Here is a 15,235-nt window from a genome sequence, read left to right as displayed (position 1 = left end):
AGGTTTTCTCCTTTACAAAATGTTTTTTGCTTTGGGTTTCATGATTCTTTTCCAATTCTACTCCTTAATTTACTTGAGCTGTGCAGTAATGCTACAGCTGGAACAGGTGGGTGAAGATGAAGGAGATTGTGTGTGAAGAAGTTCTAGAGCAAGTGTAGGCTCTTGCTGTATAAAGAAAAGTTCTGGCTGTTTGCCAGTGTGCTAAATGTCCCTTCAGTGCCTCTGCATTGTTGTGCTGTGCTGGAGATCTGCGTGGTTGCTTCTAGCCTGATAAACACATTCTGGAGATTCACTACAAACATTTCAGGGAGTTTTTCCTTCTGTGTCACAATCCGAGGGAGACGTAGAAGTTGGCAGGGGCTGGAGAATGGGCCAGTGAGAAATGCATCTCCCACTGAGGCATTTTTGAGGTCTTTAGTGGTGATGTTCTGAGCATGGAGGAGGAGCAGTGTGTGGGAGGGCAGAGTGAGCCCAAGGAGGCACAGCAGGTGAGGCTGTTGGCCTCAGGGAGGGATGCCTGTGTAAATAGTAAAATAAAAATTAAAAATTGTACAGACACGTGCCAAAACTAGTAAATGGCTGAGCAGAGCTTTTTGGTCAGAAGAAGTTGCAGAGATGGGCATAACCCTGTCTCCTGCACACGTTGGAGCCCATGGATGTGCTTTGTCAGGCTGCCATTCTGGTGTGCTGCTTTTGGGTACTCCATAATGTAATTGTCCATTAATTTTGTATTTGAGTATTGCAATTAAAACTCCTTTCAACTGCTTCAGTTCTGGTAGATATTATTTATGAGGAGCTGAGCAATCCATGTCCTTTCTCCTGGAAGATTTCAAACTGACTGTTCTGCATGTGTGGCACAGAATGAGTCAGGATATTCCCTGTTACTTTAGGGTCTCTGTCCTGCAAACAGCTTGGCTTTATTTCTCCCCCAGGGTGTACCAAGCTGGGGTGGATTGACAAGGGTTTAATTTTGTTTTAAATGTGGTGGGGTAGGGGAGAGAATTGCTGAGTATCCTTGTCCTCAGTGGTGCTGAGGTACAAACTGGTACCTGAGGAAATACTTGGGAGCTGGAGAAGTGTCTCGATACCTTCTGGGCTGCTGCCTCGTGTTGTCTTTGCCGGGGTGGACCATTGCTCCAGGTCATGTTGATGTGAAGCTCCCATAAACCATCCCTCTGGCAAACAACTTCCTTAACAGAGTTGCAAACTCCCCAACAAATTCTGCTCGCTCCTCACAAGCCGTGTGCTCCGGGCAGTGGGGTGCGTGCAGAACCTGGCATGTTGACTGTTCCTCTGGGATGAGTAAATTTTGCCCTGGAGAGCACGGGGCGGGTCGCACCCAGCTTGTCCCGCTGGCTCTGGACCGTGGGGAGCGAGAGCCCTCTTGTGGGATAGAGAATTCCTGAAACAATCCCAGCGAGGGATGGATGTGTGCAAAGAAACATTGGCCGTGCCTTTTCTGTGCTCCTGTGACCGCGTAGATTCAGAGATTCATTTCAGTCATAATTTTCCCACTTTTTTGTTCACGAGTGGGATAAATTGTGTTTCAAGCTGGAGCTGTAGATATGTCTCAAAAATACAAGAAGATGAGGAGGGAGGGATCTGACAGCAGACTGACTGTGCTGATCTGTGTGATTTTCAGAGCACAGCAGTGCTGTCAGTGCTTGCACAGCTTCCTTTGCACGGTGCCCTTATGAAAACATCTAATTCCGATACCGTTTAGCAGCGCCTTTTAAAATGAGCGTGGCGTGGTTTTGTTTCATAGCAATCCCATTACAGGTTTATCTCTTTCTAGGGAAAGAGGAACAGTGGTTTCAGAGAATGTTACTTTGGGAGCCAGAAGCATTGCAAGCTGACCAAGCTGTGCCCAGCTTTGGGTTACACCTTCCGGCTGGCGGCCCAGAACGACATCGGTACTAGGTGAGTTCCTCAGGATGCACATTTCTTGAGAAAAAGTGGTAGTTGAAGAGTTTACTGATCAATGACAGCATAAAGAGGAATTTCTGAGGGATTTTTATTTCTTTTCTCTTCATGGTTTTGAGTTAAATATCTGACATTTGCTCTGTTATTAATGCTTCAAGGTAAGTCACGCTTTCCCTGGGGATATTCTTCACCTCCCAGGGAATTGCTGTGTACCTTCAGCAGGATGAGATCAGCCTAAGCAGATAGACTCCTTTTGAGGTGTTAAATGGTGTTTTGTGGTCTATTGCTAATACAAAAAGAATACATCTGTTATGTAAAATTCCCACTAGGGACCTCTGTGAACCAAGAAAAACAAGCAAGGGGAAGTTGAGTTACAGATTTTGAAAGGAATCTTGATATATTTATTTTTCTGGTTTAAAGCAAAGCCCTTCTGTCTCTTTTCAGCAGTACAGTCCCTTCCTTCTTTGGGACTGGCAGGGCTGGCTGATGGGGTGGGAAAGAAGGGAGAGACAGGCAGGACTGAGAGAGGTCAGGCACATCCAAGGCACTGAAAGATGGGGTTTAGCTTCTGCTTTTCCTTGCATGTGAACTGATGCACTCACATGAAGATGGTGAGAAATCAGACTTAATTCAGTCCTGTGGGAGCTGCTAGGGAGCACTGGGATGAAATGTTCTGCAGCTGAGGAGCAGAGCGTGGCCAGAGAGACATTGTGCTGCAGGGGCTGTGTGTGCTCCTGTGCTCAGGCAAGCAGAGCAGGCCAGGAAGGGTTTAGCTGTGAAGAAGCCAAACATCCAGTGCCCTTGTGTACTCCTTTATTGTCCTTCTTAGCTAAACAGGATCTAATCATTATTACAAGGACACAAAAGAAACACTAGTGATATATAACAATGTGTTTTGTGGCAGGAGACTCCTGTATTGTTCTCTCTTCTAAAACACAAGCATCTCAGCAATTGATAGCTTTATAAAGCTTCTTTATTCACATCCCTGTGTTTTCCTGAGATGGACTGAGACCACTCATGTGTGCACAGAGTCCCTTTTCCCAACTTCTTGCAAGAGTGATTCCCTCCCCTTTGAAATGATGCTCGATGTGGAGAGAGAGGGGGGCTGAGCTGGAGCTGCTGAGTGTAGCTGGAAGGGAATTGGGTTTGTGCAGAGTTCCCAGTTCTGGCATCTCTTTTCTTTGCCAGATTCCAGATTTTTAAAATATCTTAGGGCGTGTTTCAACACTCCTCCCCGCCTCCCCTCCCCTCCCCTTTTATTTTTGTTCTCTTTCTCCCTTTTTTCTCTCCCCTCAGGCTGTTGAGGAAGGAGTGAACTAAAAACTATTTATGGTCAGCTGCTCTGTGCTAATCTGTCAGATAAGCACCAGCAGCACATGACTTATTTTTATAGACAGCACTCAAAATTATGGCATGATAATGTCATCTAACACTTCATGTCATGAGATGGTTTTGGTTTGTTGTAATGCTTGTGGACTTGCCATGTATGATGATTTTGTGTTGTTTTGGTTTTAGTTATAGATGGTATATTTAAATATAAGTGTATTTCAACAAATAGGCTATTTTTGAGAAAGAATATTCGGAATAAGGAGATGTGGCTCTTCCTGTGTGTTAAATTAAGTTCATGGTGTGACTTTAAGGCACAAAATATGTTTTGTACTTTGGAAACAAATTTGAAAATTGCAAGAATCTCACCTTCCATTGAGAGCTTTGATATGAGTTTATAGAAGCTGTAATCTGCACATTTCAGGTTCAACATCCAGAAGTTCAACACTTGAGGCTTTATTTCCTATGTTTTAGTTCCCCTTTGTTAAATGAGATTTTCTTCCACTTCACAGTTAATAACAAGTTAATATTTTTAGGCAATCAAATCTTTTTTTCCAGTGTTACTGTGGTGAGATCTGTAAAAATGACTGTGAGGACACGCTATCCTGCATTTTTTTCTATTCTTAGTTCTGGCACTTCCTAACTGGGTGTTCATCTTTTCCACCTGAGCAATGTGAACATGGTCCAAATTTTTTGAAAATGTGAAATATTTCTCTAATACATTGAGATTTAGGTTTCTTTAGCTTTGTGTTTTTGTGGTGGGTTTTTTTGCTGTTGTTTTTTGTTTGTTTTGTTTCTTTGGTTGGGGGGGGGGGTTGGAGGTTGGTTGGTTGGTTTGTTTGTTTTTAATGTTGCTCTCTCTCTGCTGTGTCTCTGAGCAGTGGGTACAGCCAGGAGGTGGTTTGCTACACTGCAGGCAATATTCCTCAGACCCCTTCTGCACCACGGCTTGTTCGAGCTGGCGTTACGTGGATCTCATTGCAGTGGAATAAAGTGGAAGGGTGCACACCAGAGGAGGTGATTTCCTACACCCTGGAAATTCAGGAAGAAGATAATGTAAGTGCTGTGCTGCTATAAAGTGCAGGACTTAGGCTGAGTTTTGATTTATTAATTGGAGATCACTGAGAAGAGCACGGACTGCTGCTTTGGAGGGCCTTCCAGGAGTACTGGGTACTTGGCAGGGAGGAGTTGTGTGATTTGCTCTGCTCCGCAGCAGAATTAGGAATCCTTAGCTAAAAATCTCTGCTGTCATCTGTGATTATTTACAAAACCACCCCGGATTCTGTGAGATAGAAGGCAGCTTGTCCTTTGCCAGGTCAGTCTGCTGTGTCCTCCTGGCTGCTCCTTGGTGGGCTTGTGTTCTGTTATCTGTTACTTCCATTTCTGTAGCAGGTTAACCTGCCACGATTGTTTTTGTGCTTATTTTGCAGCAAAATTGTACTATTCAGGGCAGCTGCAACATGCTTCTTCTGGAGGAAAAGTATTATGGCCTTGCAGCTTAAAAGTGGTAGTAGTAATAATAATTAATATTAATATATATGTATTATATGTTTGTTTTTTTCTTGTTTGTTCTTTTTTTTTAAAGCACTCAGCTATAAAACCCCTTTGCTGTGATGTGTTGTAGGTACAGACTGTAACACAGGAAACTGTTTCTCAGACTCCTCAGTTACAGGAATTTGTTTGCTTTTGTGTTTTTTTAGGATAGCGTGTTTCACCCAAAGTACACTGGAGAGGAGCAAGCCTGTACTGTGAAGAATCTCAGAAGAAGCACACAGTATAAATTCAGGGTAAAATCTTTTTCCTCTTGTCATTGTGTAGTGTTTTCTGTGTTGGGCTTTTTCCAGGTACTACAGGGATCCTTTAGTGCTCCCTCCAAAACTGAGTCATCAAATACAGATTTGCTTTATACTGTGACTTAATACATTAAACTGTTAGCTGTATTTTCACTTTTATCACACAGGAGATGCTGTTACTCAGACTTTGGGGAGCAATCACAGTTCTCAGTATCATGTTAGGAGGATGTTGTAAAAGTGTACTTCAGGGTGTGAGGTGACAGTAGTTGGCTGCATTGTTCCCAAAAACCTGGTCCCTGGTGTCAAATCCCACCTCACTTCTACGGAATGCAGCAAACACTGTGAGGTGCCCAGCCAGCACAGCTGTCCTCCCCAGCACAGGGGCCTGTCTTCCCCTGGCAGACAGAAATTGAAGCATTTCTGTCTCATATGTCCATGTGGCTGGTTCTGGAGCTGATTTTTAGCAAATGTCAGTGTCTTCTACTCTGTGGATGCTCATAAACACAGAGCCCCCAAGAGATGCTCTGGAGTCTTACTACAAACATGAAGTTCAGTCATTTTCCTCTCTGTTGCTGAGGTCTCTGATCACAGCACAGTGCTGGGTGCTGCTGTCGAGGAGAAGGCAGTGGGGTTTATCCAGGATCAGCTATCCATCCATCCATCCATCCCCAACTGTCCACTGCAGTGGCTCCACAAGATGTGCCACCTGGGCTGTGGTGTCCCTCTGGAGATGGCCAGAGGCTGTGTGTGAAGGCAACAGCTGGTTTCTCTATGTCTTAGTATATTCAGGAGCAACAAAAAGAAAACTTTACCCAAAGATTCCTTTAAATCATAGAGTCATAGAATGGTTTGGGTTGGAAGATCACCTGATTCTAACCCTCCTGCTGTGGGCAGGGACACCTTCCACTATCCCAGGGTGCTCCGAGCCCCATCCAACGTAGCCTTGAACACTTCTGTCCATGGGGCAATCACAGCTGCTCTGAACAGCCTGTGCCAGGGCCTCACCACCCTCACAGGGAACAGTTTTTTCCTGCTCTCTGGGACAGAAAACCTTGTGAAGTTGCATGAAGAACTACCCAAAGAATTGGGAAGTTTTTTGTTGTCACTCCCAGATGATGCCTTTTAGCTTAGTGTTGTAAAGGCTGCTGTGGCTGGTGAGAGAAGAGAGCCCTTAGTGCTCCTTTGCAGTCCTGCTTTCAAAATAAACATGGATTTTTCAAAACTGCACTGATATCGAAGCAAATTTGTAGCCTGGTGTCACTGGCTACAGGCACAACTTTGTTCTGACTTTTAGTTGTGTGATTACTGATACTCTGAATTACTTTGTTTTAAATTGCAATTTGAAATACCTCCAAAATAAAAATAGCAAAGTTATTGTTATAGTTCTCTTTTTTTTTTCTTTTAAGATAAAAATACTGCAAATTGACACAGTTATTTTAAAAAGTGACTTTTTCTTTAAAGGAAAAGCCAGCCCTGTTTTTATCTTAAACATGTCATGATGTCTTGCTGATGGAGAGAGGGGAAGAAATCACTGTGGTTTGTAAAGAAACACCATGACAATCTTAATATCTGTTATTAGAACCTCACACACTTTGGGATGTGGCATACTTTCCAGTTTGGTGGCATTTGTGCAATTACTAGAGGTAGTCTGATGCAGAACTGCCAGAAAAGCAGTTGCAATGAACAAGGGCAAACTCATTGTGTTCTGTTTCAGCTGTTTGCTTCCAACGTGGAAGGGAAGAGTTCTCCCAGCGAAGTGTTGGTCTGCACAACCAGCCCAGACAGGCCAGGACCTCCAACCAGACCTGTGATCAAGGGGCCAGTAACATCTCATGGCTTTAGTGTGAAGTGGGGTAAGCCAGTTCAGATTGCTGTAGCAGAGCTTTTTGGGGTTGTAAGAAAGTCAAATAAAACCGTGTAAATACGTGTTAGAACTTAGATTGTTCATGCTGCTTCTCAGTCTAAAGTTGAATGTGTTTGGAGAGCTTGACAGCTTAATTTTTTTCAGTACTGTAAAAGGTGTGTAGAAGCTCTTGTGTGTTCAGAAGCAAAAATGTTTTGTTTTTGATAAGCTTGCACTCAGGTGCATCTTCAGGCTTTTCACTGTCCATTTCATGTCCCATTGAAGTTTATTCCAGCTGCTTCCTTTGTCAGTGGGACAAACCTCCATGCAGCCTTATTCTGATTCCTGCTGAAAACTAACTTCTGTCACCCACTTCTGCTGCATATAACTTGGTGTAATTAATGTGGAGGAGTTTGCGCTGCATCAGAAATCAGAAACAAGTTTGGTAATTGTTTTGTTGTCTTTCACTCCTATTCTTGTCTTATTTTTTCAGATCCTCCACAGGATAATGGTGGTTCAGAAATCCTAAAGTACCTGCTGGAGATTTCGCAAGGAAGTCCAGAAGGTAAACTTGAGAAAAGTTGTCTCCATTTTAATCCAATGTGGTTACTATAAGGAAGTCCTGACTCTTTAGGCTATTATTGTTATTATCATTGATCCCCTAATAAAATGATTGAAACAGCATTATATTTTGTAGAGTTCCTGGGTGAGTTTGGGTTGGATTTTGGGAAGGTTTTGTAGTGGATTCTTTAGGTATCCTCTTTTTACTAATAACGATAGTATTTTATGGGTAAATCTAGAAATATTTTAATTTATATTTGTGTGCATATATTTGCACATTTATACATTATATATAAGAATTATTTATTTATATTTGTAAGTATATGTATTTGCATATCTGTCTGTGTGTTTTCTTCAAGTGGGAAATAATATTCATAGTGGTAGTAATACTAATGATTTTCCTGAAATACATCACTTGTGGACGACCACATTGAGGATTTTCCTTTCTCCTAGACACTCTTAAATGTATTCATTTCCACTTCTCTAAACTTGGGTATATCTTACTTTTAGCAAATCAGTGGGAAGTGGCCTACAGTGGCTCAGCTACAGAATACACCTGTACTCACTTGAAACCAGGCACTTTGTATAAACTCCGGGCATGCTGTATCAGCACTGGTGGACACAGTCAGGTGGGTATTACCTAATAATAAGGGCTGTTGGTTTTATATTTTTCAGATATTTATCTGCTTTTTTTTTTGTAAAATACTTCTGCTTTCTAAAGAAGGGGAATGTTTTCCCTGCAGCACAGTAAAACTACACTGATTGCAGTTAATCTTACGCTGCTGAATTTTAGATTTCTATGTGTACCTAATTTTCTTTTCAGCAAGCTGCAATTTAGTGAGATTTGGTTTCCTCAAAATCAATCTGTACTTGTTTATATTTACATTAGAAAAGACCATAGTGTTTATCTGGTGTGGCCACTTGCTTGAAAAAGGCCAGACTCTAATGTGCTTGACCCTGTATTGACTGGAGATGGAGAAAGAGGTAGTTTGTTGTAACAATTACCTTTCATATGGCTGAATTGTTTAAGTGTTTGGGTTCCTTTTTTCAGCCCCTGATTCCTGTAATTCCCTTCTTTGAGTTAAATTGACTTCAGTACCTATATTCTTATTCCTCCTGCTTTGATTTTTTTTTTCTCATTTAAGATTGAGTACTTTAGGCCTTGACATAATTTTAAAACCAAGGAAAATTAAAATAGCCCAGTTTTGAGAATGCTAATGAAGGAGCTCTATTGTTTGTATTTGTAAGTAACAAATGCTTGACAGCATCTCCTTTCCTTTGTTGTTTATATAAATTTCCCTGAAGTGGTGGGTGTAGAAAACAATTTCTCTGTAGCCATGGCTTGCTTTGAAGGTGGTGACTGTGCCAGAGGGGTAACTGGGCTCTGTTCTCTCCCAGTGCTCTGAGAGCTTACCTGTCCGTACGCTGAGCGTCGCGCCGGGGCACTGCCGCCCGCCCAGAGTTCTGGGCAAGCCGAGGCACAGGGAAGTGCAGCTGCAGTGGGGTAAGCCAGCAGTCCTGCTGCTCTAATGCTTTGCTCCTGGTGGTCAGCTGCTCATCTTGCCTCAGCCTTTGTTTCTGCTGCATGTGTCCTGTGCACTGGGAAGTGCACAGCAAAGTCCACTGGAGTCTGAGCAAGTCTGAAGTGCAGCTTCCCATCGACTGCGGGGGCTCAGTCTTGGATTTCTGAACTCAGCTGTCCTTTAACTGTGCTCCCATTTTTTTTAGTGAGGACCTGCCCTTCTCAGGGCTATCAGCTTTATTAGAATGTCCATCTTCTTATTTCAAAAACACAGTGTGTTTCAAATTCTTTTTTTTATTATTCCTTTGCAATATTGGCTTGGCAGAAGCATTTTGCTACTTCTAATACATAACTTTTCAAAAATTTGAATTAGAACATATTGAGGGTTTTGGGTGGCATTTAAATCCTGATCCACAGTATAACACACATAATCTATTGGACCCCTGTTATTTTGCAAAGATGTTGGACTACAGTCATGGCACTAAATTGTCAAAAAATGCATATTTTTCAGAATATGAGGCACGTGCCACTTTCCCACAATGTTTTCTTTACAATGTTAATCTTGCAGCATCCAACTGTTTTTGTGGCATCATTTGTTAAGCCAAATTCTGGATAAGTGAAATTTCTAACTGTCAAGTATATTCCAACACCAGTATAAAAATTCACCCATATGCTTCCTGGAAGCATTTTGGTGGCCACTGTTTTTCTGATCCCCCCAGGCAGTTTGATTCTGTGGTACTGGCTTGTAACATAACATGCAAGTATTATCAAGTACATTGTTTTCATGGGCAAAAAAAAGGTGCCCACAACGAAAGAGATATATCTGTGCGTGTCTATCTGTACAAACACACACAAACTATATACATTTCTGTGGTATATGAAGTTAAAAATGGCTCTTCCTGGCACACTCCCTAATGTTATTAACAAATTGCATGATTTCTTTTAGATGTCCCTCCGTCAGAAAGCGGCTGTCCTGTCTCTGAGTACAGTGTGGAGATGACAGCCCCTGAAGAAGTTGTTTCTGAGGTGTACCATGGGCCTGATCTGGAGTGCACTGTCAGCAGCCTCCTCCCCGGGGCCACGTACAGGTTCCGAGTGCGGGCGCTGAACGACGGCGGGGTACGTGCTCTGCCCTGGCACTGCTGGGGCTGGGGCTGAGCTGTCAGTGCTGCTGCTGAGCAGGAGGGGCAGGGGCAGATGGGCAAAAGAAAAAACAGGTGATAAATGCTTCAAAGGAAATTTGGAGGAAGAGCTGCAGTTGTAGACCTGGGTCTCTTTTAAAAGGGGGTTTTAGGTACTGGTGTGATTTGACTGGCCAGAATCAGCTGCTCCAAGATGTGCAAAATCCCTGCTTAAAGTCATAGCTGCTTGCAAGGAGGATTCTGTTTATCTTCACTCTGTGGCATTTCCTTCTTTTTGTTTTAAATCTAAAGTGTGTAAAAACAAGAACTGCAATTTCACCCAGGTGTTAGGTTTTGAGGGAAACACATTCCTGATGATTTTCTTGTTTTAATTTCAAAAAAATACATGCTTTATAGAGTCTGTGAGACTTTTTTGTTAAATTATTTTCTTGGAAGAAGTACCTTCCCAAATACATCAGAAATTCTGTCTGATGTCCATGGAGATCTGCTGAAAGATCTTTTTCTCTGAGGTTTGGGTTGGTTATGCTTCCCTTTGTGTCATTTCAATGGTGTTATATAAAGTCCCAACAAAGCTGCTGCATGCATTGATGTGTTGCTTCCCAGGAAATCTTGATGACAAACATAACACAAAGATCTAAAGTTATTTGCTTACAGGGAGAAGTTCTCTTAAAACTTTACCTGGGTATTAGAAAAATCTGCAAGACTGTTAATCTCTTTTGTCATAAAAATACTCACTGTTTTGTTTTTGTGAAAAAGTAATTAAATGCACATGGAAAGATTAGATTTGCTTGCTGGAATGAAAGACATTGCCTGCCTGGTAGCTTTGAATATGTGATGCCTTGCTTTTTTTTTTTTTGGCAGAACAGTTTCAAAGCATTTCTGGTTCCAGTTCCACCCTTTGTTAAATGAGGGGACTGGTTCTGGTTTGGCTGGGTTTTTCTACCAGGTGCAGAATAGGGGAGGATATCCTTTGCCAGATTCTTCCTTGAAAACAGCAGAAGTCAATAAATGAGATTTTTTGACATGTGCATTCTTTGTAAGACAAAGCAATCAGCGCTGGCCTTTCTTTGATGGCAGATACTGACACGTCTGCGGAGAAGTTTTCTGGGGGTCATCATTTCTGTGTTGTTTGGCTTTTTGTAGTGGCTCATTTTTTTCAGGCTCACTAATATTGCGTTACAAAATAAGTAAATATCAGTGTTACTCCTCTTAATTGCTTCCAAGTGAAGTTCCTTTGTTCTGGAGAACGATTTCTAATTAACTTGGGGATGTACTGAGCAAACTTCACTCTTCCACTCAGGAGACCTCAGAAAGGCTGTTTCAGTGCTATCTCCTGTCCTCGCACTGCTGGCTGAAGCCAGGTTCCCAGACTCCTGAAAATTGGCTTGTTTTTTTTTTGCTAATATGCATTTAAATTATTCTCCTACCACGGGCTCAGGAGTTGTCTGAGCTGAGCTGCCCGTGGAGCAGAGCGTCCATGGCGTGTGTGCAGCATGTCCCTGCACCTTGTACCAGACTGGGGCTCCAGCATGTCCTGTCCTTCTGCAATGAACTTGGGCAGGCATTTTATGCAAAAGAAGCTGGATATGGACTCCAGTATGCACTGTGCTCTTGCTGTGCTCCTCTTTATATCCATGAGAAGCCAATTATGACATGTGAACACACTGTGCTAAGGTAAGGCAGAGGGACACAAACTGTTCCTCTGTTACTGAGTGCTCATTCTCACTTTTGGGCAAATTGGAGGTGGCTTCTGCTTTTGTGGGCTCTTGCTGCCACACAGGAGGATGCACAAAGGATGTACATGCTCTCAGCTTGTTCCTGAGCTCACCTCACACTTCAGCTCGCAGTCGTTTGGTCTCATCCTGAGCTCTGGTGTTTGGTGCTGGGTGTTGGAAGCCCAACCTGTCTTGGAGAAAGTTCAGTGCGCTGAAAAAAGTTCGTGTGCTGTTCTTGAAAAGCCCTTGAGGGCTTTGAGATGGATGTACACCTGTGTAGTAGTAGTAGTAATAATAATAATAATAATACTACCTTGTTCCCCTCTAGTACGGGCCGTATTCGGAGGCGACAGAGGTCACCACAGCAGCAGGGCCACCAGGCCAGTGCAGAGCACCTTCCCTGTCCTTCCTGTCAGACACACGAGTCCTGGTGAGCTGGGAGGTGAGTCAGGTGCCCGAGGTGTTTAATTCCACTTTGCTTATCCAAACCAGTATGGTCACCACAGAACTGAAAAGCGAGCTTGAGAGCTGTTTACTGGTCTGGAACTATCTTTTAATGCAAGGAAGCTCTTTGTAGAAACTACTGTGTTGTAGAAAAATCATCTTCTCTACTTTGCTCTGAAGAATTGCATAAAGTTGGTCATGAGTCTTCCAGACTAGGATTCAGACACAAGACCTCCTGCACTGACATCAGGTGATAGAAATGCTCTCTGCAAGCTTTTAGCACATCAGCATGTTCTGAATTGGAATTATGAAGACAAATATTTGATTTTGGCTGGAACTGGAGTCTCTGATATGAAATTAACTCCCCATAAGTGCTTACAATGTAGGGCTTTTTCCCCCTCAAAAATTGTTTGTCTCTTCCCCAAATACGTACTTTTATTTCAGTTTGTGTGCATTCCTCCTCTGTTCTCTGGTGTCTTGGGCATTGGGCTCAAGATAAGTGCTAGCTGAAGTGCTGTGGGGATGATTGGTGCCATTAAAGAAAAAAATCTTGTGTAATTAAGGCAGAAAAGAAAGGATGTTGCCATAAATAACAGTGTGGTGTGGTTCAGTGGGGCTGTAGTTCTGCCACAGACTTAAAATGAAAATCTAGCAGCCATTCCTGCCCTGCTTCTATTGAGCTCCTCCCCAAAACAATGCCCCTGTTGAGAAGTCACTGGCATTCATAAGATGCTCAAATAAATGGATTGTGCTAACAACATATCTAGATACAAACGTAACCTGCATTTAATTTTATAACAGACACATGTACTTGGTACAGTTTGGGGGTATTAGTCATTTTTGCAACTAAGAAATTGCACTGAACTTTCAGATGCTACCTTTTAATGGTCAGGGATTTTCTCTCCCCAGCCGTGAAGGGATGCAGCAGTGGTTCTGGTAGGCTCTCTATTTATTTGGAGGATTTATATTTGTTTATTCTAGCTAAAAATGAAGCTGTGGTTTGCAGTGGTTACGTTTTCTTAAAGAGTGTCATTTTTTGGCTGATATGAGTAAGAAGGAAAAACAGTGAAGCACTGTGGAATCTGGCTAGAGAGCGTGCTGTGGTGCCCGCTGTGATGCTTTTTTTTTTTTTTTTTTTTACACATTGTTCTAAAATCTGCCTTAGGAGCTCTGAATGTTCCTACTTAAACAGCTGGAAGCTCAGAGAAACCCCTGTGCAGGGTGGTCGCTGTGGTGTGCAGCAGGGCTCTGGATCCTTGCACTGGAAATTACACCTTGACTGTCATAATCACCAAGTCCCTGTGGGCCACACTTCTGCAGGCAGAGCTTCCCTGAGCTGCTTCAGGCCACACAGTACAGCTCTAGGTAGTTCTGCTAAAAACACTGAATATTTTGGGTTGGGAACCGTGCTGTTTTGCCTGTATTGGCTCATCCTCCAGCACATTCTGGCATTCATTTTGTGTTCCCTTAAATAAAGGGATTGCTGGGAATATGTGGAAGAGGACAGGTTTAGATTAGATATTGGGCAGAAATTCTGTATTGTGAAGGTGGTGAGACACCAAAACAGGTTGCCCAGAGAAGCTGTGGCTGCCCCATCCGTGGAAGTGTTCGAGGCCAGGTTGGACAGGGCTTAGAGCAGCCTGGTCTGATGAAGGTGTCCCTGCCCATGGCAGGGGGTGGAATGAGGTGATTTCGAAGGTCCCTTTCAACCCAAACCATGTGATGATTTTGTGATCCCATGGGAATCTCACTGTGGATGTGAATGTGCCAGGATCCACACTCCCAGGTCCCATTCCGGGACTGATGGTGACTTTCACAGAGAACCTCAGGCCAGCTCCTCCCTTGAGGTGGTTCTTTTCTTAATACGAGTGACTGCTTCAGGCTCGAAAGGCCAGTGCTTCCAGAGCTGTGTTTTGATCTAGCTGCACTAGACTGATGCTTTTTTTATGTTCTCCATGGTTGAGCTTCTGCCAAGCCAGTGGAGAGACAATTTATTCCTGAGTGTCCTGGTGGAAAGCAGAGTAGCTGCATACGCTCACTCTTTTCTCTGAATTTCAATCAGGTAATTTTTGTGCAGAATTGTCCTGTTTCAGTAACCTCTTAGGGAACATTAACTCAGTACATTTCCATTTGCAGCAGTAATGGTGTATTAATTTAGAAATAAGGGTGGTTGTTGGGGTTTTTTTCCCATGTACTTTATTCCTTCCCCGGTGAAACACAGCAATCTGAAGTGCTTATTTCTGAACTGAACCACATAAATATTTGTATTGCAGAGTCCTGAATGTTCTGGTGCTGACATCTCTGAATACAGATTAGAGTGGGGAGAAGAGGAGGACTCTCTACAGCTTGCATATAGTGGCACAGAAACCTGCTTTGAAATGGGTGACTTGGCGGCGGCGGCGCATTACTGCTGCAGGCTACAGGTACGGCAGGGCTGCGTGCACTGCCCCCTGAGATCCAAACAGAGTTCCCTTCCACTGCTGTTCTTATTTTTATCATTAGCCCCTCTGAAGTTATGTGCTCTCCAAGGCAGGAGGGGAATGCACATGTATTTTAAGCAATGCAGACTGATGTGTTACTTAAAAATTGCTTTCGTGTTTTGTTACTTTCCGTGGCTAATGCTTGTAGCAGCCACCTTCCCCTCTGACACCAAAACAGAATGGTAATGGTTTAAAAGATTTTTAAAAAAGCATTCATTTTTTTCATGGTAAGGTGATTAAATAATACCTACCTCCCAAATGGATATTGAAGATTTCCCTGGCTTGAATAATGAATTTCAGCATCTGTTTAATTTATCAAGTAAGGCAAAGCAGCTGAGTAGATTCCTGTCTGTATAGGAGATGGTACCTGCCAGAAAGTGAGTTCTCATCTCTAGCATTTTGTCTCCTAGATTTGTGAGATTTGATCTCATATAGAGTCTCTATATGATTTATTTTTCTTTGATCTCTTTCTCTCCTATTTTCAGT

At 42.8% G+C, this 15,235-nt stretch overlaps 1 protein-coding gene across 1 annotated transcript in view; it reads left to right on the top strand.

The window, feature by feature from the left end:
- The window catches only part of FNDC3B (fibronectin type III domain containing 3B), a gene marked incomplete at its 5' end in the record, with an annotated part of 143,564 nt that overhangs the window by 99,694 nt on the left and 28,635 nt on the right, over positions 1-15,235 (top strand). Inside the window, 10 exons of the mRNA XM_082287954.1 lie at positions 1,796-1,920; positions 4,131-4,305; positions 4,950-5,036; positions 6,757-6,895; positions 7,379-7,450; positions 7,957-8,075; positions 8,845-8,950; positions 9,915-10,087; positions 12,154-12,267; positions 14,543-14,692. Coding sequence (XP_082144080.1) covers positions 1,796-1,920; positions 4,131-4,305; positions 4,950-5,036; positions 6,757-6,895; positions 7,379-7,450; positions 7,957-8,075; positions 8,845-8,950; positions 9,915-10,087; positions 12,154-12,267; positions 14,543-14,692 — 1,260 coding nt within the window. The remainder of the gene's footprint in view (positions 1-1,795; positions 1,921-4,130; positions 4,306-4,949; positions 5,037-6,756; positions 6,896-7,378; positions 7,451-7,956; positions 8,076-8,844; positions 8,951-9,914; positions 10,088-12,153; positions 12,268-14,542; positions 14,693-15,235) is intronic.

Source organism: Coloeus monedula (assembly GCF_965178545.1).
Source record: "Coloeus monedula genome assembly, chromosome: 10".
Classification (NCBI taxonomy): domain Eukaryota; kingdom Metazoa; phylum Chordata; class Aves; order Passeriformes; family Corvidae; genus Coloeus; species Coloeus monedula.
Note: the sequence above shows the minus strand (reverse complement) of the source record. Positions and strands in the feature narration are given on the sequence as shown.